We start from the raw sequence: 25,054 nt of genomic DNA on the forward strand, positions 1-25,054 counted from the left end.
CTGGTAGACCCCCCCTTTAAGAGCGCTTTCCTGGAAAAAGCGCTCTGGTAGGACCCCCTATAAGAGCGCTTTCCTGGAAAAAGCGCTCTGGTAGACCCCCCTTTAAGAGCGCTTCTTAGTAAAAGCGCTGGCAAAGACCAGTAAAAAAGCAAAAAAAATTAAAAAATTACGCATCATACAAAAGCGCTTTTGGAAAAGCGCTCTGGTAGGCCCCCCTATGAGAGCGCTTTTTCCAGACAAAGCGCTCTCATAGGGGGGCCTACCAGAGCGCTTTTCCCAAAGCGCTTTTGTATGCTGCGTAATTTTTTAGTTTTTTTTGCTTTTTTACTGGTCTTTGCCAGCGCTTTTACTAAGAAGCGCTCTAGTATGTGGACCTTTAAGAGCGCTTTTTAGAAGCGCTGTAGTTGCTAAATGAGGTATTTTTATGTGCAACCTATAATTTAATCCTCCCAGTCGACCTGTAATGTTTTCGACCTGTAATATTTTCGACCTGTAATATATTTTCGACCTGTAATATATTTTCGACTATATTATTTCAGCCATCAGTAAGACAATATATATACTAATATATACCATTATAATATCCAAAATTATATATATACATCATTACAAAATTATATATATACATCATTACAAAATCAACAATATTATAGTTCAAATCTGCATGAAAAATAGCTTAATATAAAATTGACACAATTCCTCTTTGATTTCTTCTAACTTTAGCTTCGAGTACCCAGCAGCACGGAATTCGTCAAGGTACTATAAAACAAAAACATAATATGAATAATATATTTAGGTAAATGTAATAAATTATATGAAATTATCTTAAGTTATAACTTTATACCGTGGGAGGAATCTCTAATTGATTCGCCTGAATGATTTCTTTCATAAACCTCAATACAAAGTATCCGCAGTCTGAACTGTTACGCTGTAGCGGACACTACATAGAAAAACAAATAAGATTCTATATAAGTTGTCTTGTTTTACCAAGTAGCATAAATATTATAAGCAAATTTGTGAAAAGTATTGTACCTGCACTTCGATCCAGGTGATGTTGTTTGATTTAGTCCGGGATACCTGTGCGTCCCGTTGACTACGGAATACTTGTATTGATCTAATTAACAAATATATAAAAGCATATGTTTAGATCAATCCCACAAATAAGTAAATATCACTACAACATATATTGTCTCTAGCAACACTTTTTTAGGCAATAGGTAAAAAGTGTTGCCTAAAATATATTTCTGACAACATTTTATACTTGATGCCAACAATTGTTTAACAACAACGTATAAATGTTCCTTAAACTCTCTATGGGGACGATTTTGAAGCGTACTCATGCATTTGTTTGACAATACTCGATAAATGACCCCTAAGATATTTATGAGAACCTTTTTTTATTGTTGTATTTTTTTTAACCAAAGACTTTTTAAGTGTTGCATATGAATTTAACATCAATGAAAAATTTAGCGGTAACTATCCCTCCAAACACACACAAGTTCATTTATTATATGTAGTATACTTTTGGCTTTTATTTTAATTATTTTAAAAATTGTTGATTTATTATGATTTTTTTAATCAATTAAAAATATTCTAACAATAATAATTTATTTAAATAATATAAAATAATATTTTAAGTGTTGCATTACGTAGAGAGAAAAACCTATAATAAAAAACAGAAACATTATTAGTCCAAAAAAAACTTAGTAATAAAAATTATGTTTTTTCTTTGCCAATAAAAAAACAACTATATTTTAGGTTAGCGTATCGTTTCAATTATTTTCCAGAAACCTCTTCTTCAAACTCTCGTAGAACTTTCTGTCTTCCATTCAATTTTTCAAATTTGTTTTCCAATTTCATTCTTGTTTACCTCATAAACCAATTCCAAACATATTTTGATTTTCACCTTAGAGTTTGAATCGATTTCCACCGTCGAAACCCAAATCGGTTTTGACATTCACCCCCAAAATCGATTTCGAATTTGACCACCAAAATTACTTTCGACTTTCATCTCTAAAATCGATTTCGAATTTGACCACCAAAATTACTTTCGACCATCAAAGTTCTTCCCTCTTTTTGTTATCACTTGTCCTAACTCCGGTAAGAATCAAAAACCTTTAATATTTCATTTATATGAATTTGTATATATAATTATTAATGTTATTATATTGATTTGGAAGCTGCAAGATTGAATGTTCAATGTTAATATAACTTTTTCATTTGTTTGCTCATATGTATCTTGGATTAAGCTTGTTTCAATGTAATAGTTAACTTTAATTTTAGTTTCAACTGGTTTTGAACATGGACTACATTCATTGTTTTTGAATGAGGTTTGTCAGAATAACTCATTTGGTTAGTTGTCTCCAATGAATATGTCCATGAAGTATGAAGTCTAAACCAACCATTTTTGGTGTATTTTATAACTTTTGGACAATAGTCTTTTGCACAAAAAATAAGGTTGCAGATTTTATTTTAGTATTTGATAAGTAGTAGTATTCTTGAATTGCTTATTTCTTTTCTCAGGCAGCTTGATTGGATGGAAGATAGATCTCTTGATCAAGTATTAATAATTGTAAAAGGTAATTTTTATGAATGCCTACTCTTTCAGTACTGTGTGGTTGTCTAATTTTTTTTTGTCTAAGTTATGACCTTTAGTTGAAAAGTCACCTTGGATGAATACATACCATTTTATTGTTTGTTTCTTTATGAATCTTGTTTTAGTCATTGAGCTTACACTAGAGAGGAATACATGTTGTCATTATAAATTCCAAAAGAAGTGACATGCAACACAATGAGTATTATCTTTTACAATTTCACATTGGTGGTTGTAATTAATATGTTACAAGAGGATAGCTTTTGGAGTCATACTTATGATTTTAATCACGTGCGTTTTCAATTCTACATATTAACATTTGAGATTTACATTATAATTTGAAGTTTGAAATTTGTATCATTTCATTTTTTTTTTGCAGCTCACACAAACTCTTCCAGATAGCTTATTTATTGATGTTAATAGAAGATGTCCAGGATAAAGATATACTATATAGATGTTATAGAAAAATGTTAATTAGGATGGCTGAATGATTTAAGTCATATGAGTTTTAATATTGGAGTTCTACATGTTTTAAGTTTGTTGTAGTTTTAAGATTGGGTTTAATTAGATTGTAGTTTGATGTTGTAGTTTTATGATTGTAATATTTGTTGATGTACATGAATAATGTTCTTTTGCAGTGTATTTGTACATATAATGACTTGAAGGTTTAATGTACTGTTCAAAAAGAGAAACTTAAGAATTTTAAATGTCTCTTTGGATAAAACAAATCTGAAAGAGAAACTTAAGAATTTTAAATGGCCCTTTGGATAAAACAAATTTCAAAGTTTGTAGTTTTTAATTTTGTTACTAAACATTTGAAATCCTCCAATGATTAAAAAAAAAGATAGATTATCTATTTTCTGCTTTTATGTTGTTGGTGATATGTGGTTTTATGGGTTCAAGGCTTACCATTTTTATCCTCTCTATTAAATGTTTAGGGGTCGTTTGTAAATTGTAAGTAGAAATGGCAACGCTTAAAACGTGTTGCCTTAGATGTGGAAGATAATCGTCCCCTATTCTTATAGTATAGGCGACGTTTATAAATAGTGTCTCCATAGAGTGAGAAAAACGTTGCCACAGAAAATAGGCAACGCTCGCATAAGAGACGCCTTAAAAATGTCGCCTATTCTTTTAGGCAACGCTTTTTATAGTTATGGCAACAATTTTCAAGTGTTCTTAGAGATGATAAATGTTGTAGTGTATATAAATATACACGAATATATATTTAGAACGATCCCACTTACAAATCAACGATTTCCTTCATGGCCGGATAATTGGTCCATTCACCCTTTACCGAATTCAGATAATACACGACTTCCCTTATCGGGTTGATAGCAAGCAGCAACCAGTGTGCTCTATAAATTAAAACAATAGGTTATATGAAAATATTGCTATACACTAAAGAAACAGAGATTAGATGAATAAAGAATGAGAAACTAACCCTACTGGTCGGGTATTATACGCCCAAAGATGCAGACATTCTGTATTGCCGGTGGACATGAATCTATCGACTAAGCGCTGTCTAACAGATTCCGGATCCGAAACAATTTCCATTCCGCTGCAATGGGCGGAAGACACGAACCGGAATCTGTTAGACAATGCAGTCCCGCGCAACACTCTGTCATACAACAACCTTAAATAAAAACATAATAAACATTAGATTCTTTTCATTGAAAAGTGTAAATAAATTATATTGTGGGACTAATTAAATAATATATCGGATGAGTGAATATTACCGGATGTATGATTGCATATTACTGACGCCTAGTTGATCCTGGTTAAAAATCTCTTGCAAGTCTTCAATTGTAATATGTGACTTGAACTCAATACCGAAGACACTTTCATCCATATCGATTTCCCGTAAAGCACCATCCTTCATATCGGACATATCAACCATTGTTGCGAGTGTCGCCCGGTATCGAGGCACAAAAGCACCGCCTTTTCTTGCCGCTTGCTTCGGAGGACCACTGGGTGGTACGCTACGAACCTGCTGCGTCACTTGTTGTGACTCCCGAGCGGATGCCTAAAAATCATATAAGTTAGGTAAAATATAAAATCATGCATATTTTGATTCAGATTATATATTAACACTTTAAATGTACCTCTTTTAGCGATGCAACAGACTCCTCCTCCTGTAAAATCCCTTTACCCTTAATTGCGGGTTTTATAGGAGCAGTCTAAAAATAAAATGTAAAACATAATTAATAAACGGTTTAGAATTGACATTCGAAAACTAAATGATTCATAATCGTTTTCAATTTACCTCATCACTAATGGTAATGAGCTCCGAGGGCCATGCAACAAACGATCCTATTGCATCTCGCAGCAATGTCGTCTCTGAGACCATGTCAGGTACCGGTAGAATCGCATCACGATCTAATACAACATCCACCGATACTTTCAGGTGTCCATCCGGGAGCGGTCTGTGGTGAAGTAAATCTCCCGAAGTGTTGTGCACTTTTCCCTTGCCAACTAGTCGATAATTCGGTTCCGATAAGTATAGTTGGCAAGATGAAATGCCCTAAACCAAAAGTAAATATAAAGTCATTATCATTAATAAAATAGAACAGTTTGTAAGGAAAAAAACTTATAATTACCTCGGGAAATTTCTTTTGATAGTTGATACTAGCCTTATCACTAGTTTCTCTCACCGATGAAGTGTTGCACTTTTCTCTCATATACATATCTTTATCTCTTTGCAATTCAGAGACCTGTGCTTGCAATTCCTGCAACTTTTGCAACACTTCTTCATTGGTAAGATTTGATCTTCTCCTAGAACTCTTATAAAAAGAGGTTGGAGTCACACCATGACCCTTACCCCTCACCCGACCGGGATACTCGGGAGCATCTAGTACTCTACTAAGTACGCTCTCCTCACCGGTGGATGCCGATTGCGACAAGGTCTCCTGTAATTCATTTACATTTAAATAATTATTAGTGGAGATAAAAAGTCATTTATATATTAAAAAACATTTGATTTAATTAAAGACACAGTATTATACTTACACATTCAGTATAAACTCTCTGAACATCGGGATCGACAGCGTGATTCTTGCCCACACGAGCTTCCTTCCACAACACATGTACAGGAAGTGAAGCTTCCTCACTTTTAGTCTCCTCCAACTATGCATTGACACAAACGATAAAATCGTCAATTAAAACATGCACATGTAGACAATTAATTAAATCGAATTTCTATTTACTTACAATTTTATCCTCTAAGCGTGCATATCCCAAACGCCCTTTTTTGTATGGATACGCGGGTTTGGATGCTCTCTCCCTATTCGTGGCACTCTTTTTCTGAAAAGCTTCATCTCTTTGCTTTACAAACTCAGCCCAATCTACTTCATCAATGAAGGTCGCATACTTTGTTGGCCGTCCCGGTGCATCTTCAAGAAATTTTCCATCTTTATCCTTAAGATAGGTGTTTGTCAAAAAACTTTTCCACCCTCTATATCTCTTGCCGGCCAAACTAAGTATGTAGCTTTTACGTTCATCTGGTATCTCAAAAGTCCTCTGCAAAAAAACGTACGCATAGTGTGTTAGTATAAATAATTTAAACAATTTATCGTCAAGATAATAACAACAATTAACCATATATGATATATACCTGAAGCTCTTCCCAAATCGCTTGTTTTTTCTCCTCCAATTCTAAATTTTTCGTCTTCGATTTCCAGGTAGCTATGGAGACTGGAATATGCATACGGACAAGTGTACCAATATAACTTGTCAACTTTGCAGAATTAGGACCAATTGGTTGTTTATCAGAATTCCATTCCAATCGGTATACTAATCCTTGGTCTCTATGTCGTATGATATCCCTCATAATAGTGATGCCTCGTGCAACCTCTTTTGCTTCAGTATCAGGTGGAGCATTTGTATCCGAAGCAACTCTTTCTTGTGAGTTTTCTTGTAAGTTTTCAGGTGGGTTTTCAGGTGGAGCATCTCTATCTGAAGCCATTGAACCTGTATCAAACAAACTAAAGCACATTAGTACACTATTAATAAGCTAACAATCTATACAAGTCAAATGGAAGTCAAACCATGCATGTACAAGTAAATCGGAAACGAAATCGGTACAAATCAAAATAAGCGTAAAAAAAGAAAGTTATCGGAATTGAACGAAATTTACATGGCTATGGTAAAACGTCGCCACGGACTCAAAAACAAAGTCGGTTTTCCGAAATTCAGACCCTAAGCCCGACTTTTGATTACGGGCAGAAGCAAAACCGATAATTAAATACACCACTACTAACACGAAGCTATAAAACTTTTTGCTCAAAAGCAAACCTTATGAATCATCCTTGTCTATATACATTAACTCACTCTTGTTTCATTCTTTACCTTCTCTCTTCCTCATTAATTCAACTCTCAAATATATGATGGGCATCGGTTATGCCACTAGCTAGTTATATAACTTTACACGTATGTATATACCGACATGCCTCAAAATCCACTACATATATCATCATTGGTAGAGAAATATTGCACCTCCTCCACTATCTTATACAACAGTCAAGAAACTTTACTCACAATTTCAATTCTACTAAGATAACAAGAGACTCACAATTTCAATTGTACTAAGATAAGAAGAGGCTAAGGACATAAATGGAGACCACAAATTAAGAATAAGAGCCTCTCTATGGAACAGAACTCAAAAGATAAGAAGAGGTTAAATTTATATTTTGTGAAAACCATACAAGCAGACCCCAAACAATCCAACAGCCACCATTTCACAGTTCAACAGAACTCAAAACCCTATCACTTAGAAGTTTCTGGAACAAACCCTATCACCTAAAATCACACGTTTCTGGAACTAGGCAATTGCTAACAGAAATATTATGTATATATATATATATATATCAAAGGCCTTAAGAAAAGAGCATTCCATCAAATTCAGAATCACAAGGATACATTGATACATCTAGGGTTTTGTTAAAAGCTATGAGAAGTGTGATACCTGGGTGGCGCAAAGCAAGTTGCTACCAGAGGAGAAGAGACGGAGACGAAACGATGGTGGTGGACGGAGGAGAAGAAGTTCGCGCGATGGTGGTGGACGGAGGACCGATAAGGTTGACGGAGGACCGATAAGGTTGACGGAGGACCGATAAGGTTGACGGAGGACCGATAAGGTTCGCGTGCAGAGAGAAAAAGAAAGAGAGAAAGTGAGAAACAGTAGAAGCGTGTTTTTGGTTTTAATTTTAGTAATAAGGCTACTAAAGCGCTTCTGGAAAGCGCTCTCATAGCCTGGGCTATACCAGCGCTTTTGACAAAAAGCGCTCTCATTAAACACCCCTACCAGAGCGCTTTTGAAAAGCGCTTTCGTTCCCCCCACGTTCCCCCCACCTACCAGAGCGCTTTTGTAAAGCGCTTTCGTACCCCCCCCCCCCTACCAGAGCGCTTTTGAAAAGCGCTCTCATAACCCCCCCCCCCTACCAGAGCGCTTCTTAAAAGCGCTTTCATACCCCCCCACTATTAGAGCGCTTTTTTAGCGTGTTTTTTAATTTTGTCTTTAGCGAAGCCTATGCCAGCGCTTTTCCTAAAAGCGCTTTCGTAGGGGTGCTGCTAAAAGCCAAATTTGGCGTAGTGTCACAAGACAACATAATGCAAATAAACTCAGATGAAATTAACTGTTATAATCAGTTTTTTTCTTTGGAAAGGAAAAAATATATTATTGAACTAAAGATTAAGCACAACATGTGCTAATCCACACTAAAATTACATCATCTGTTACAGAATTAATAGACAAAGTGACAAACAAGACTGAATGATAAAACTGTTATAATTGCCATTTAGTAACTATATCATATGCTATTTGAACTTTATTTTATGACATTACAATGCCAATCTGTCACGGAGCTAACATCTTATTACCGACAGTAGCATTGAAAAAAAATGCACTTTGCATGTAAAGGATGGTCACATAAAGAGGCTGGACAATGAGAGTCCTTCTTGCATCTTTGCTGCGTCATTGCTGTGATATTAAAAAAAAATTAAAAACACAAATATTGCTCAAAGAGATAAAAGATTTTGTACTAAATAAATAAGCAAGTTATGTAAATCCTAGTTCATCAGAAAGAAATCGATATTGTTAGATTTGATACCTTTACTAGAGTTCAAGATTTGATACTCACAATTGTGTGTAGTTTTTAACGATTATTACCACTTTGTTTATAGATATAAAAAAATAAAGGAAGTTCAATAGTGTATAAAATTGAATTACCTGGCACAACAAGATATAAGGAAACAAAGAGGATCATTAAATAAACAACCATCCTAATCTTAACCATATTGTTTTCTCCTAAGCTTACACAAGATATAGATTTTTTATCACTTTATATTGTAAAAAGTCCAATATCTGTTTTGTTTAATTGTTTCAACAAATTTATATTCGCATTTATAGCTATTACTAGAATAATTATTTATTAAACTTATGCAAGGTAGTCAATTTGTCATGCTTGCCCATTTAACTTGCTCAATCGAAAGGGCAACATTTTATTATTTTTCAATCTCTTTAATTTATGGAATTTAATATTAAATAGGGGCAGAGGTTAGAAAAAAAAAAACAAAACACAAGAAATAAGTGAACTGTGTGTTTCTTTTTTTAAGATAATAAAATTGTAAAAAGTAACAAACTTTATACTATATAGTATTAAATTATTTAAGACTTTAAAATTAAATAGATTTTGGCGAAAACCCCAACTTTATACTACACTATTGATTTTTTCTTTATCCACCTCCATATGGGGGTCACCCCCAGCGAAAACCCCACTTTACCCCTGCTTCGGAAATGCATTTCCGAAATATTTTTTTTTTCTAAATTTTTCCAGACTTCGGAATTGCATTTCCGAAAAAATCCCAAAAATTGGGATTTTGATTAATTCGGAGATGCATCTCCGAAAAAACAAAAAAAAAATCTAAAAATCCCAAAAATTAATTTTAGGATATTAATTAATTCATATATCATAAATTTGATATAATTTATGAGTAATAAATAATAATAATTATATATTTTGATATAATTTATGAGTTATGAATAATAATTATTATATATTTCTATTCTAATTCATATTTTAAAATTTAAAATAATTTTAATTAAAAAAACTAAAATAATTTCACTTACAAAATGAGTTATAATTTTTTAATTATATATTTATATATTTAAAATAATTATTATGTATTTACAAAAAAAATTAAAAAAAATGAGTGTTTTAATTTATATATTTATATAATTATTATATATTTATAAAAATTATTATATATTTATATATTTATATATTTATATATATTTATATAATAATTATTATATATTAATTATAAATATATTTATATATTTATATAATAATTATAAAAATTAAAAAAATGAGTGTTTTGATTTATAATAATTATTATATATTTATATATTTATATATTAATTATTATATATTTATATATTATATATTTATATATTTCCCTTACAAAATTAATAATTATTATTATATATTTATATATTTCTATTCTGATTCATAATTAAAAATTATTTATAATTTTTTATTTAGTTTAAAAAAATTAAAAAAATATTTTGTCTTGATTTTATTTAATGAACAAATTTTATATTTAATTCTATATAATTCAAAATTTACTTATGGAATCAAAATTTAAAACACCTTTTTTCGTGTTTTCGGAAGTGCATTTCCGAAATAAGACAAATTTTGAAAAAAAAAAAGCGTTTCGGAAATGCATTTCCGAAGTGAGGGCATTTTGGGTTTTTTACCAGAGGTGACCAAGAAGATAGGGAGGTGGGTAAAGAAATTTTCATACTATTTTAGGTCAATGGAAAAAAAAAGAGAGAGTTATAATAGTGCTATTGGAGGAAGATGCACAATGTGTACGAATATTTTTAAATTCTTCTTGAGAGAATAGTGTTTTGGTTAAACATCTATTAAAAAAAATTGAAGGAAATGGAAGATCACTCTATTTGAAATAATAACAAATTTTATGCACTCGGTATAAATCAATAATATCCTATTTTATATATATATATATATATATATATATATATATATATATATATATATATATATATATATATATATATATATATATATATATATATGATTCAAAAATCAACAATGTTAGTAGAGATAATATTTCACATGTGTTGCATGACATATAAACCACACTCGCATTTTCCTTCCTATTTTCACGTTTACAAATTTAAACATTACATAAATATATAACCACACATGTAATTGTAGATAAATGAATGTCAGAGTAATTCACTTGCCAAAGGTGTAGAAAATGCGAGCCTTTTATTTCTAACTTCCTTCAACATATTGTGTCATTCCATAACTCTATATATTAAAAAAAATTTAAACATATTACTCACTAAGCGGATTACAAAATCAAATAAAATAACCTAAAAGTTGCATAAAATATAAATTTACTTAAAAAGTATACGTTTCACATTTGGTAAAACATATTCAACACACAATGCATAACAAGATTTATCCTAAACTACCACAAACATTTTCAACACACAAAATAATATTTTTGCATACCGGATAAAGCTCATCCATCTCTTTCTTGCACATTTCCCGCTCTTGTGTTAATGCATATTTTAATTTCTTATTATACATATCCTCCAACTTTTTCTTTTGGAATTTGCAATCTTGTGTTAATTTATCTTCTAACTCTTTCTTTTGGGATTCATGTTCATTTGCTAAATATTTATCAATGAGCATATTCCATCTCTTTCTTTCGCAATTCTTTACTCTTTTTTATGTACCAAAGAATTATCTCAAGCTGATGTCTTCGCCAACACCATGAACACGTCCATCATGCTCTTTTGCTCTGATAGTTTATACTAATATATCATTTTATGATGTGGAACAAAGAAACCTTGATAGACCATATAAACCAACAATTCTCACACAACATGAATAAATATAATTACCAAAGCGATTTAAATTACACACAACAAAGCCTACACACGCCAAATCCTACATTTAATATTCTAATTTGCAAAAGAATCTACTTACAATCTTATCTTTTTAGCGACTGCATGTGAGTCATCTAAATTGGATGAATTATTCCGCATGTTCCCCCGACCTCTTAGTAGCTTGTATTACCTCCTCGGTCAAAATGTGATGGGACATAGGGACCTCAACATGATTTCCCTCATCGTCATCATGTGATAAAAAGACTTTGAAAGATTCAAAGGAAGGAGCTCCTTCATAAAGAGAGTTTTCATATACCCTTTCCGAATCATAATCGTCAAATAGGGATATAAATTTTTGGCCCATGCGATCATGAGCAAGGGGAGGGAGATGAGAATCATGGGATACCCCCGTTCTCGCAGTAGAAGAAGTACCACTCTTAGAATCACTTACTAGGAGAACAATACTATCACTTACCTTTTCTAGAAAAAATGAAATGTTAAAGGTAAAAGATTGAGGTAAGAAGTTTACTTAGTTATATGAGACTGATGAAGCAAAGTAAACAAAGCAAGGCATAGACCGCGATAAAAAGCTACAATCACCGATGAACACTCTCAGGAAGGAAGAACAAAAGACATTTGCTAATAAGAGCAACTACGAATGAACTTAATGTCAAACATTGTGAAAAAAATTTATTGCCAACTCCCCCTTATTTATAGGAAAATATGATCGACTGATCCAAATTAGTGATAGAACGGAGTGTGGAATCAACAATTATATTTTTCATTGGGAATACATGCAAACTCGAGTGAACTCGAGTGCACTATACTCCGCGACATGTTCTAACTTGTCCCGTCATCCATCGTTACATAATAAATAAGTGAAACATTTCAATGATGGAAATGCATTTAATGCACTTGTCACCCACTACTTTTTCAACTGACTTCAAGCGTTTCATTTTTAACTTGAGTTAGACAAGATCCTTTGACCCCATCTAAAATCACTAAATACTTCCCCGGAGCTCCCAGTACCCGACAAAGTCTTGGAGGAAATTGTTCTGAGTCGACCAAAGACCGCATAGCTGAGGTCTAAGTCGTCCCAAATTCACTCCACTTAAGTCAAGGTATAAAGTTAGATCACACGAAAAGCAATGCACATGCCATGATATTCACATTTAACTACACTCATCTTGAATCTTGAACTCCCTTATGCGTCAGAGTGTTAACCTTGCAGATCCAACTTGCATCGTCCTACCGCAGCATAACGACAACTGTTCGAGATCACTCTTCAATCAATTACGTCCAATTCTAATTTCAGAAGAGAACAATATATACTCATATATATATATATAGAGAGAGAGAGAGAGAGGGAGAGAGAGAGAGGACATATCATATGAGAATGCCATATTTATATGAGAATGTGAGAATGAATCTGAACCATTAAATTTTAAAATAAATGGTCGAGATTATATGTGAATCTTTTTTTCTCTCTCCTACATCATTTATTTTAATAATGTGGGAGAGAAAAAAGATTCACACATAATCTCCACCATTTATTTTAAAATCCAATGGTTCAGATTCATTCTCACATTCTCATATAAAAAAGACATTCTCATATGATATGCCATATATATATATATATATATATATATATATATATATATATATATATATATATATGTATATATATATATATGTATATATATATATATGTATATATATATATATATGTATATATATATATGTATATATATATATATGTATATATATATATATATATATTCAATTTAGTCCCTATATAAAATTTTACTTTGTAAGATAAACAAGTTAAATTGTATTAATAACAATATATATAACAAGTTGAATAGTATCAGAGCTTTATCTTCTTTCGTTGCAGAATTATTAAAAGTTGCAGCATCAAAGGGCATGTTACACAATAAGGAGACGGCGCCAGCGGCTGACAGTGTATCTGACCCTATTTCTAACTCCTTAAATATTTCTCTGGTCAAAGAATCGTTGGATGTTATCCATCAGTCCGAACCGCTAGCAAACGAAGAGGTAGTTTCTACAAAAAGTAATGAGTTGGCTTTATCTCATCTAAAGAAAAGGACGGTTTTTAAAAGTCTTGCTGATGTTATTGGACCCCATACCGCTTCCCCTATTTCAAAAATAAAGCCCAATTGCCTTAAAAAGTCACGGCCCAAGTTGAAAGAGGCGAAATTCTCTTCAGCTAAGCAAGGTGTAAACTCCCAGCATCCTTTGGCAGGTTCGGCATCCATTTATTCTTCTGATCCCTCCTGTTGGGAACACTTAATTCACAACAATTCCGGCTGTTTCCCTGATGAATCTGATATACAGCGATGCAACGATAGGAGATGGGACAATTTTAAGCCTTTTTCTGATCTTAGGCTCAAGAAAGAAATTGATAAGCTGGGAGTTGTCGGCAGCAGTGCCAATCAATTTTCGGTTTTACATAATGATGGAAGGGAGGCAGATTTTTCCTGTTTTCAATGATTATAGGTAGTTTCAACATTAGGGGGGGGGGCGGAAGTCGAGTTAAAAGAAAAAGAATTTGTAGCATAATTAAAAAAGGGAAAGTTGATCTCTTCCTTCTTCAAGAAACGAAGATGGAGAATATTTCGAGCGATATCGTTACAAGTTTCTGGGGGCAGAAACCGTTGACTTCTCGTTTCTGGCTTCGGATGGAGCATCTGGTGGCTTGTTGTCGATGTGGAATCCAACTGTTGTTACTGTTATTTTCAGCTTTTGTGGCACTGGTTATTTGGGTTTGAAGGTTCAATGGAAGGACAAGTTCTACTATATTGTTAACATATACTCTCCCTGCTCCACTATTTTGAAGAAAGACCTATGGAAGAAGCTTCTGGAAGTGAAGTATAATTTTTCAGATGGAGATTGGATTTTCGGCGGAGATGTTAATGAAGTTAAGAGTAGAAATGAGAGATTCGGTCGTTGTATGATTTCCAATTCCTCGGTAATGAGAGACTTTTCAAACTTTATTGATGATACCGGGCTTTTAGATGTTCCTTGCAAAGGAAAAAATTCACCTGGTTTAGCGGAGATGGAACTTCTAGAAGCATATTAGATAGGTTTCTCGTGGATGCTAGTGTTTTCTCCGATTGGGGGGTTGTCGGGCAGGTCATTGGCGATAGAGATGTGTCGGACCATTGTCCAATTTGGTTGGAGGTAGAAAAATGTGATTGGGGGGGTTTGAATTTGGTTGAAGGATAGAAAAACACTTAGAAAGGGGGGGTTTGAATAAGTGTAGCTTTAAAAACTTGACAGATAAAAATAGATTGCACAGTTATTTTTATCCTGGTTCGTTGTTAACTAAACTACTCCAGTCCACCCCCGCAGAGATGATTTACCTCAACTGAGGATTTAATCCACTAATCGCACGGATTACAATGGTTCTCCACTTAGTCAGCAACTAAGTCTTCCAGAGTCTTCTGATCACACACTGATCACTCCAGGAACAACTGCTTAGATACCCTCTAAGACTTCCTAGAGTATTCTGATCCACACGATCACTCTAGTTCCTTACAACTTAATGTAATCAATTCTAAGAGTATTACAATTGCTTCTTAAAAGCTATAATCACAAACTGTGATATTTCTCTTAACCTTTAAGCTTAATCTCACTAATATATTACAACAGCAATGTAGTGAGCTTTGATGAAGATGAAGATTCTGAGCTTTGAATAGAACAGAGTTTCAGCAAGTTAATATGAGTTGTTTTGTGCAGAATCGTTTTTTTGCTTCTCATCAGAACTTCATATTTATAGGCGTTGGAGAAGATGACCGTTGAGTGCATTTAATGCTTTGCGTGTTCCGTACAGCATCGCATTTAATGTTATACGCTTTTGTCAACTACCTCGAGCCTTGTTCACGCTGTGTCTACTGACGTTGCCTATAATAGCTTTTAACGTTCCTTTTGTCAGTAAGCGTAGCTTGCCACGTGTACTTCCTTCTGATCTGATGTTTGTGAATACAACGTTTGAATATCATCAGAGTCAAACAGCTTGGTGCAAAGCATCTTCTGATCTTCTGACCTTGAAGTGCTTCTGAGCGTGATACCATCAGAACTTCAGTGCTTCTGATCTCATGTTCTTCTGATGCTTCCATAGACCCATGTTCTGATTCTGCTTCGACCATCTTCTGATGTCTTGCCAGACCATGTTCTGATGTTGCATGCTGAACCCTTTGAGACAAAGCTTCTGAGCGCTGAATTATGCATACTCTTTATATATTTCCTGAAAAGGAAATTGCATTGGATTAGAGTACCATATTATCTTAAGTAAAATTCATATTATTGTTATCATCAAAACTGAGATAATTGATCAGAACAAATCTTGTTCTAACAATCTCCCCCTTTTTGATGATGACAAAAACATATATAAATGATATGAATTTGCGATCAGAAAGAGCAGACGGCAAAAGACAAATTACACAGCTATAGCATAAGCATATGAATATGTCTCCCCCTGAGATTAACAATCTCCCCCTGAGATAAATAATCTCCCCCTGAAATAAATACTCGAAGAACTTTAATAAAAGACTTCCCTGATTATTTCGGTAGAGACGATCACATAAGCTTCTGTCTTCAGAGAATTCATAGCTTCTGACTTCTGCTTCCATTGGACAGCTTCAGAACTAGAATTTCTTTAGATCCCTAGAACACTCACAGCTTCTGATTCCTGCTTCCATCTAGGACAGCTTCAGAACTTGAATTTCTTCGATCTTCAGAACATTCACAGCTTCTGATTTCTGCTTCCATTTAGGACAGCTTCAGAACTTGAATTTCTTTGATCTTCAGAACATTCACAGCTTCTGATTTCTGCTTCCATTTAGGACAGCTTCAGAACTTGAGTTTTCTGGATCTTTAGAACATTCACAGCTTCTGATTTCTGCTTCCCTCGGATAGCTTCAGAGCTTTGAATTTCTACCAACATCACTTCATGCTAGATTTGTATCAGAACATTGTTGAATGTACCAGAGCATCATCAGAGCATCTCTACATCCTGAAATGTTACAGAACAAAAACTAAACGACAAAAGTCAGCATGAACGAGTCAGAACATAAAATGTATATTAGAACACATGATATGTATCAGAGCCATATAGGCTAAAATAATGTTATCAGAGCAAATAGAATTTTGTCAGAGCAAATAGACAAATATGGATCAAATTCTATTATCAGTGCTTCTGATTCATTCTTCTTTCTTGCTTCTGATTTCTGAAGCTTGACAGCACTCAGCTTGCTTCAGTTTCCATGAGTTTATTCTTTTTACAGAATAACACTTCTTATGGTTTTGCTTCTTGTGTTTGCTTTGAAGATTCTCTTCACTTCTTTATACCTGCAAAACACTTAAACCATATAGAACTTGCAGTTCTTGTTAGTAAATGTGTGGGAGCTTTACCCAGCAACTGATAGATTAATCAAATCATTTATCATTTATCTTCTCCCCCTTTTTGTCATAACAGCAAAAAGAATACTTCAAAAGATTCAGATGAACAAAACGACAAATAAAACGACTGGAATGTAAAAACAAAGAAACTTTTCATTGATAATCAAAAAAGATTACAAGAGAGGAATGCAGGAAAATAGATGCAACAAGGAAAGAAAACTACAAAGACCAAAGGACTAAGATCCTAGCCTACGCAAAATCCGCGCCAGAACATCATGAATCCCGTCAGTGCTTGTAGCTTGCCTTGCCATGAAGGAGCGAAACTCAGCATTGGCTACTTCATGCGCGTCCAAACGAGAAGCCAGCATAGCTTGATTCTGATGAAGAGCTTCCAAGGTCTCCATCAGAGCTGAGGTTTCACCAGAAGAAGAGGCACCTGAATTTCTGCCAAAAGGGACAGCAATCTCAGCAGGGTGATCTTCTGGGAGATCTCCAGCTTGTGCATCTTCCATTTCCTCATCTGAGTCTGACTCAGAATTAGCCTTAGCATATTCTGGTTCAGGCAGCTCAGAAGTTCCATCTTCCAACGCTTGAAGAATAGCTGCAAGGTTTGTTGGAGGAGTAGGACCAGCAACTTCAGCAGGATAAACCACTACTGGAAAGACCATGTGAGGTGCTTTTTCAGAAGGGTTCATTCTGAACCAGTTAAACAGCCACTGAAAATCTCCAGTCAGCACAGGAAACCATGGTTTCCACACCACGATGTCTCTGCAGAGATTTTCTTGTTCCAACTCATCTGCAGGTATATTCTTCTCAAGAACACTTCTGTTCCTGATGAGATGGTGATAGCTGCTTTCACCAGCTTCCAACCGAAGACCACGAATACCAGGAGCTTCAGACATGATCCTTCTCTGAGTGTCTAGCCCTAACCAGAAAATCCTGACGAAAGGTATCCCAAAGGTTGCTTGTAGCATACTCATCCAGATGGTTAAGGTGAGCAGCACCCAGAATCTCCAACCAGCCATTTACATCAGAATGTAAAAGCTCTAGAAATGATTGAGTGGTAGGGGTTGGAGGGTTGACAGTGAACCTGGAGTCGGGAAGAACAACACTATAGGGATTAGGTGTTCTGGTGGGAAAAGGGTGTGAGAGAGATGAAGAAATATCTGATGGATGGGTTGAAGGAGAGGAGATATCAGATGGTGAAGAAGGTGGTTCCGAGAGGATGAATGAGGAGGAAGAGGTGGTGGAGGTCTTTGAAGAGGGAGTGATCCTTACTCTTTTTGGTTTGGTTTCTGGTTCAGCAGTTGCCTTTCTCTTTTGTTTCCGATCATTATCTTGATTCCCAGAGCTTGACGATGGATTCATGATGAAGTTGCAGATATTGGAAACTGCTAGGGTTTATGATATGAATGGGAAGAGAGAGAACGAAAAAGAAACTGAATGCAAAGTGAGAGAAATATAAGAGGGAAAAGAAACGTTTGAAGAATATAAAAAGAAAACTGAAAGAGAGTAAATGATGAAAAGCATTTAATGTTACGTGACGTGAGGAGAGATAATAATGACAAAAGACGTGATTTGCACAGTTACCTAAGTAGACGTCCCCTCAACTGCACGCACGCTTGTCCAGGAATAGTGAACACGTGTTTACCATCTGGATAGCCAGTTACAGCTGTTTTGCTTTTAAAGAGATTCTGAATCAACTTAGACAATGAAACGTTAGTAATAACTGAATCACAAATTTCTAATTGATTTCAATCAGAACTTCTTAAAACAAATTTTATTTCAGAAGATACCCATACATAAGAACTTCTCATCTTCACATTCTGGGCTTGTTTCTGAAGATCCATTTTGTACCGATTATATTGAATCCATCTGGTCTAGGAACAAGATCCCAAACATCATTCCTTGTAAACTGATTCAGTTCTTCTTGCATAGCAATTATCCAGTCTGGATCTTCTAGAGCATGATCAACAGAAGTTGGCTCGATCAAAGATACAAGACCTAATTGACAGTCTGCATTGTTCTTAAGGAATGCTCTTGTTCTGATTGGATCATCCTTCTTTCCAAGAATGACATCTTCTGAATGATCAGAGATGAGTCTGGATGATCTTCTGACAGATGGTTCTTCAGAAATGCTTAGATTCTCCAGAGAAGCTGATACTTGATCTTCAGATTCTTTGCTTCTGAGAAGCTCTGCTTCTGATGCGTTGCTTCTTGGCTCAGCATCTTCTGATATATCAATATCCCAATCTGCAAAATTATCAAACTGCTTTGGTTTTTCAGAACCAAGCTTATCATCAAACCTGATATTGATTGATTCTTCCACAATCAATGTTTCAGTATTGTATACTCTGTAGCCTTTTGAGCGTTCAGAATATCCAAGAAGGAAACATTTTTGTGCTATGGAATCAAACTTACCAAGATGATCTTTAGTGTTCAGAATAAAGCATACACATCCAAAAGGATGGAAATATGAAATGTTGGGCTTTTTATTCTTCCACAATTCATAAGGAGTCTTATTTAGAATAGGTCTGATAGAGATTCTATTCTGAATATAGCATGCAGTGTTTATTGCTTCTGCCCAGAAATGCTTAGCCATATTGGTTTCATTGATCATGGTTCTGGCCATTTCTTGCAGAGTCCTATTCTTTCGTTCTACAACTCCATTTTGCTGTGGAGTTCTAGGACAAGAGAAATCATGGGCAATACCATTTTCTTTGAAGAATTCTTCAAAGGATCTGTTCTCAAATTCACCACCATGATCACTTCTAACCTTTATGATTTTACACTCTTTTTCAGATTGAATCTGAATGCAGAAATCAAAGAACACTGAATGAGTCTCATCCTTGTGTTTCAAGAATTTTACCCACGTCCAGCGGCTATAATCATCTACGATGACTAATCCATATTTCTTCCCTCTGACAGATGCTGTTTTGACTGGGCCAAACAGATCAATGTGCAAGAGTTCTAATGGCCTTGAGGTAGAAACAACATTCTTGGACTTGAATGCAGGTTTGGAGAACTTGCCCTTCTGACATGCTTCACAAAGAGCATCTGATTTGAATTTCAGATTAGGAAGTCCTCTGACAAGATCCAGTTTGTTAATCTGAGAAATCTTTCTCAAACTAGCATGACCTAATCTTCTGTGCCAGACCCACTGCTCTTCAGAAACAGACATAAGACACGTCACCTTCTGACTCATAAGATCTTGCAGATCTGTCTTATAAATGTTGTTCTTCCTCTTGCCTGTAAATAGGATTGAGCCATCCTTCTGATTTACAGCCTTGCAAGACTTTTGATTAAAGATTATATCATAACCATTGTCACTCAATTGACTGATAGATAAGAGGTTATGTGTTAATCCTTCTACAAGAAGTACATTAGAAATGGAAGGAGAGTTACCAGACTTTATAGTTCCAGAGCCAATTATCTTGCCCTTCTGATCTCCTCCAAACTTGACTTCTCCTCCAGACTTAAGCACCAGGTCTTGGAACATAGACCTTCTTCCTGTCATGTGTCGTGAGCATCCAGAGTCCAGGTACCACGACATGTTGTGCTTTGTCCTTTTTGCAGCCAAGGATATCTGCAATAGGAATAATCTTATCCTTAGGTACCCACATTTTCTTGGGTCCTTTCTTGTTAGATTTTCTCAAGTTCTGATTGAACTTGGGTTTAACATTGTAAGCAATAGGAGGAACAGCATGATAATTTTTAATGTGAGTTTCATGATATTTCCTAGGTTGTGTCACATGCTTTTTGGTGTGTGTTATGTGAAAACTTTGAGCATGTGAAGTGTGCCTAATATCATGGGAGTGGCCATACTTGAACTGATCATACAATGGCTTGTATGTGAATTTCATTTCATCAACAGGTTCAAGTTTGTATGGGGTTTCACCCTCAAAACCAATGCCAATTCTTTTGTTTCCAGACACAGCATATATCATAGAAGCTAGCTGACTTCTGCCAATACTTCTAGATAAGAACTTCCTGAAACTTAAATCATACTCTTTCAGAATATGGTTTAGACTAGGAGTGGATTTTTCTGAATCAGAAGGAGATCCAACATTTTTGGATAATTTTAAAAGTTTTTCTTTTAATTCAGAATTCTCCAACTCAAGCTTCTTTGTTTCAAATTCAAATAGCTTTTTTAGCTTTTTGTATTTGAGACTAATCTGAGACTTGAATTCCAGAAGTTCAGTTAGACCGGAAACTAACTCATCTCTAGTAAGTTCAGAAAATACCTCTTCAGAATCTGATTCTGATGTAGATTCTGATCCGTCATCTTCTGTCGCCATCAGCGCACAGTTAGCCTGCTCATCTTCAGAGTCTGAATCATCTTCTGACTCATCCCAGGTTGCCATAAGACCTTTCTTCTTATGAAACTTCTTCTTGGGATTTTCCTTCTGAAGTTTTGGACATTCATTCTTGAAGTGTCCAGGCTCATTGCATTCATAGCACATGACCTTCTTCTTGTCAAATCTTCTGTCATCAGAAGATTCTCCACGTTCAAATTTCTTTGAACTTCTGACGCCTCTGAACTTCCTTTGCTTGTTCTTCCAGAGTTGATTTAGCCTTCTGGAGATCAAGGACAGTTCATCTTCTTCTTCAGATTCTGATTCTTCAGGATCTTCTTCTCTAGCCTGAAAAGCGTTAGTGCATTTCTTGATATTGGATTTTAATGCAATAGACTTACCTTTCTTTTGAGGCTCATTTGCGTCCAGCTCTATTTCATGGCTTCTCAAGGCACTGATAAGCTCTTCCAGAGAAACTTCATTCAGATTCTTTGCAATCTTGAATGCAGTCACCATAGGACCCCATCTTTTGGGTAAGCTTCTGATGATCTTCTTTACGTGATCAGCCTTGGTGTACCCCTTGTCAAGAACTCTCAATCCAGCAGTAAGAGTTTGAAATCTTGAAAACATCTTTTCAATGTCTTCATCATCCTCCATCTTGAAGGCTTCATACTTCTGGATTAAAGCGAGAGCTTTAGTCTCCTTGACTTGAGCATTTCCTTCATGAGTCATTTTCAAGGACTCATATATGTCATAGGCCGTTTCCCTGTTAGATATCTTCTCATACTCAGCATGAGAGATAGCATTCAGCAAAACAGTTCTGCATTTATGATGATTCCTGAAAAGCTTCTTCTGATCATCATTCATTTCTTGCCTTGTCAGCTTTACGCCACTGGCATTTACTGGATGTTTGTAACCATCCATCAGTAGATCCCATAGATCACCATCTAGACCAAGAAAGTAACTTTCCAGTTTATCTTTCCAGTATTCAAAGTTTTCACCATCGAATACCGGCGGTCTAGTATAACCATTGTTACCGTTGTGTTGCTCAGCAGAGCCAGATGTAGATGCAGGTGTAGACTTTGCAAATTCATCAGCCATCTTTTACTGAAGCGTTTTTCTCTTCCTGAATCTTTTCTAAACACGGTTAAGTGCTTGCACCTTAGAACCGGCGCTCTGATGCCAATTGAAGGATAGAAAAACACTTAGAAAGGGGGGGTTTGAATAAGTGTAGCTTTAAAAACTTGACAGATAAAAATAGATTGCACAGTTATTTTTATCCTGGTTCGTTGTTAACTAAACTACTCCAGTCCACCCCCACAGAGATGATTTACCTCAACTGAGGATTTAATCCACTAATCGCACGGATTACAATGGTTCTCCACTTAGTCAGCAACTAAGTCTTCCAGAGTCTTCTGATCACACACTGATCACTCCAGGAACAACTGCTTAGATACCCTCTAAGACTTCCTAGAGTATTCTGATCCACACGATCACTCTAGTTCCTTACAACTTAATGTAATCAATTCTAAGAGTATTACAATTGCTTCTTAAAAGCTATAATCACAAACTGTGATATTTCTCTTAACGTTTAAGCTTAATCTCACTAATATATTACAACAGCAATGTAGTGAGCTTTGATGAAGATGAAGATTCTGAGCTTTGAATAGAACAGAGTTTCAGCAAGTTAATATGAGTTGTTTTGTGCATAATCGTTTTTTTTGCTTCTCATCAGAACTTCATATTTATAGGCGTTGGAGAAGATGACCGTTGAGTGCATTTAATGCTTTGCGTGTTCCGTACAGCATCGCATTTAATGTTATACGCTTTTGTCAACTACCTCGAGCCTTGTTCACGCTGTGTCTACTGACGTTGCCTATAATAGCTTTTAACGTTCCTTTTGTCAGTCAGCGTAGCTTGCCACGTGTACTTCCTTCTGATCTGATGTTTGTGAATACAACGTTTGAATATCATCAGAGTCAAACAGCTTGGTGCAAAGCATCTTCTGATCTTCTGACCTTGAAGTGCTTCTGAGCGTGATACCATCAGAACTTCAGTGCTTCTGATCTCATGTTCTTCTGATGCTTCCATAGACCCATGTTCTGATTCTGCTTCGACCATCTTCTGATGTCTTGCCAGACCATGTTCTGATGTTGCATGCTGAACCCTTTGAGACAAAGCTTCTGAGCGCTGAATTATGCATACTCTTTATATATTTCCTGAAAAGGAAATTGCATTGGATTAGAGTACCATATTATCTTAAGCAAAATTCATATTATTGTTATCATCAAAACTAAGATAATTGATCAGAACAAATCTTGTTCTAACAGTTGTCGGGCAGGTCATTGGCGATAGAGATGTGTCGGACCATTGTCCAATTTGGTTGGAGGTAGAAAAATGTGATTGGGGTCCGAAACCTTTTAAGTTTAACAACGAGTGGTTCTCCCACAAGGATTTTCTCCCTTTCGTTGAAAAAGAATGGGCGAGTTTGGTTGTTAGAGGGAGGGGCGATTTTGTCTTAAAGGAGAAATTCAAACTCATTAAAGATAGACTAAGATGGTGGGATAAAACCGTTTTCGGCAAGTACGTTTTGGAAGTGGAAGAAGGAGTTAAGTATTTGAATGATAAAGATGACTTGGAGTTTCTAGATGCGGAGACATTGTCTTTGAAAAAGGATGCTAGCAATCGTATATGGTTGAATGTCAAGATCAAGGAGAACATGCTTATTCAAAAGTCTAGACTCAAATGGGTGAATGATGGCGACTCAAATAGCAAATTCTTCCATAGAGTTATGAAGGAGAGACGGAGGAGGAACCATATTAGTTCTATCGTTACTAATAACGGTATTGTGAATAAGGTTGTGGATGTAAAAGAGGCGGTTGTGGAGCACTTTAAATCCAAATTTGCGGAAGATCGTGTTATTAGACCCATTCTTGAAGGTGTCAATTTTAATTCTTTGTCTTCGGAGGACTCTCTCTCTTTGGAAGCTCCTTTTTCGGTGGAAGAAATTAAGTCGGCGGTGTGGAATTGTGATGGATCCAAGAGCCCGGGCCCGGACGGTATGTCTTTCCTCTTTATTAAAAAATGTTGGTCTTTTATTCAAAAAGATATTATTGCTTGCCTCAACGATTTTCATTCCGGAGCTCTCTTATCCAAGGCCATTATTTCTTCTTTCATCACTCTTATTCCGAAGTCGGATCATCCGTTGGGTTTAGATGATTATAGGCCTATTTGCCTTGTCGAAAGCATTTACAAAATCATTTCTAAGGTGTTGGCTTGTAGGATTAAAAAAGTCTCGAATTCCATTATATCCAATAGCCAAACCGCTTTTGTTCTGGGTAGACAAATGATTGATGGTGTCCTAATTGCTAATGAGTTAGTAGACTATGTCTCGAAGGAGGGTAGGGAGTGTCTCTTGTTCAAAGTCGATTTTGAAAAGGCATACGACAAAGTAAGTTGGAGTTTCTTAAGACATATGATGAGAAAAATGGGGTTTGGTGAAACTTGGATGAAGTGGATGGAAGCTTTAATTTTCTCTAGGAAGATGTCGGTGTTGGTAAACGGTAGTCCTACTAAGGAGTTCGTGGTCGAAAGAGGATTGAGGCAAGGTGACCCTATAGCTCCTTTTTTGTTTGTCATCGTTGCGGAAGGATTGAAACTCTTGGTGATCAAAGCTGTGTCCAATGGCGATAATAAGGGATGTGATATTAACGGGAAATGTTTCGTCGATGTTTTACAATTTGCGGACGATACTTTGATGGTGGGCGACGGTAGTAGGAAACATATTTGGGCTATTAAATCGGTTATGAAGGGTTTTGAGTTGGT

At 35.3% G+C, this 25,054-nt stretch overlaps 1 protein-coding gene and 1 long non-coding RNA gene across 2 annotated transcripts; one reads left to right on the top strand and one right to left on the bottom strand.

Annotated features, from left to right (window-relative positions):
- Positions 1-588: 588 nt before the first annotated feature.
- Positions 589-4,766, bottom strand: LOC131606248 (uncharacterized). The gene is made up of 7 exons (XM_058878503.1): positions 4,696-4,766; positions 4,330-4,616; positions 4,035-4,226; positions 3,838-3,948; positions 1,033-1,114; positions 845-940; positions 589-759 (listed from the first exon to the last, which is right to left on the bottom strand). Exons 2-7 carry the CDS (start codon positions 4,488-4,490, stop codon positions 655-657), a joined length of 747 nt encoding a protein of 248 aa, XP_058734486.1. The 5' UTR covers positions 4,491-4,616; positions 4,696-4,766; the 3' UTR covers positions 589-654.
- On the top strand, positions 1,701-3,264 carry LOC131606249 (uncharacterized). Its single transcript, XR_009284780.1, has 3 exons — positions 1,701-2,100; positions 2,524-2,579; positions 2,973-3,264. It is a non-coding gene; the product is annotated as an uncharacterized LOC131606249 (long non-coding RNA).
- Positions 4,767-25,054: the final 20,288 nt, after the last annotated feature.

Source organism: Vicia villosa, linkage group LG5 (genome assembly GCF_029867415.1).
Source record: "Vicia villosa cultivar HV-30 ecotype Madison, WI linkage group LG5, Vvil1.0, whole genome shotgun sequence".
Taxonomy (NCBI): domain Eukaryota; kingdom Viridiplantae; phylum Streptophyta; class Magnoliopsida; order Fabales; family Fabaceae; genus Vicia; species Vicia villosa.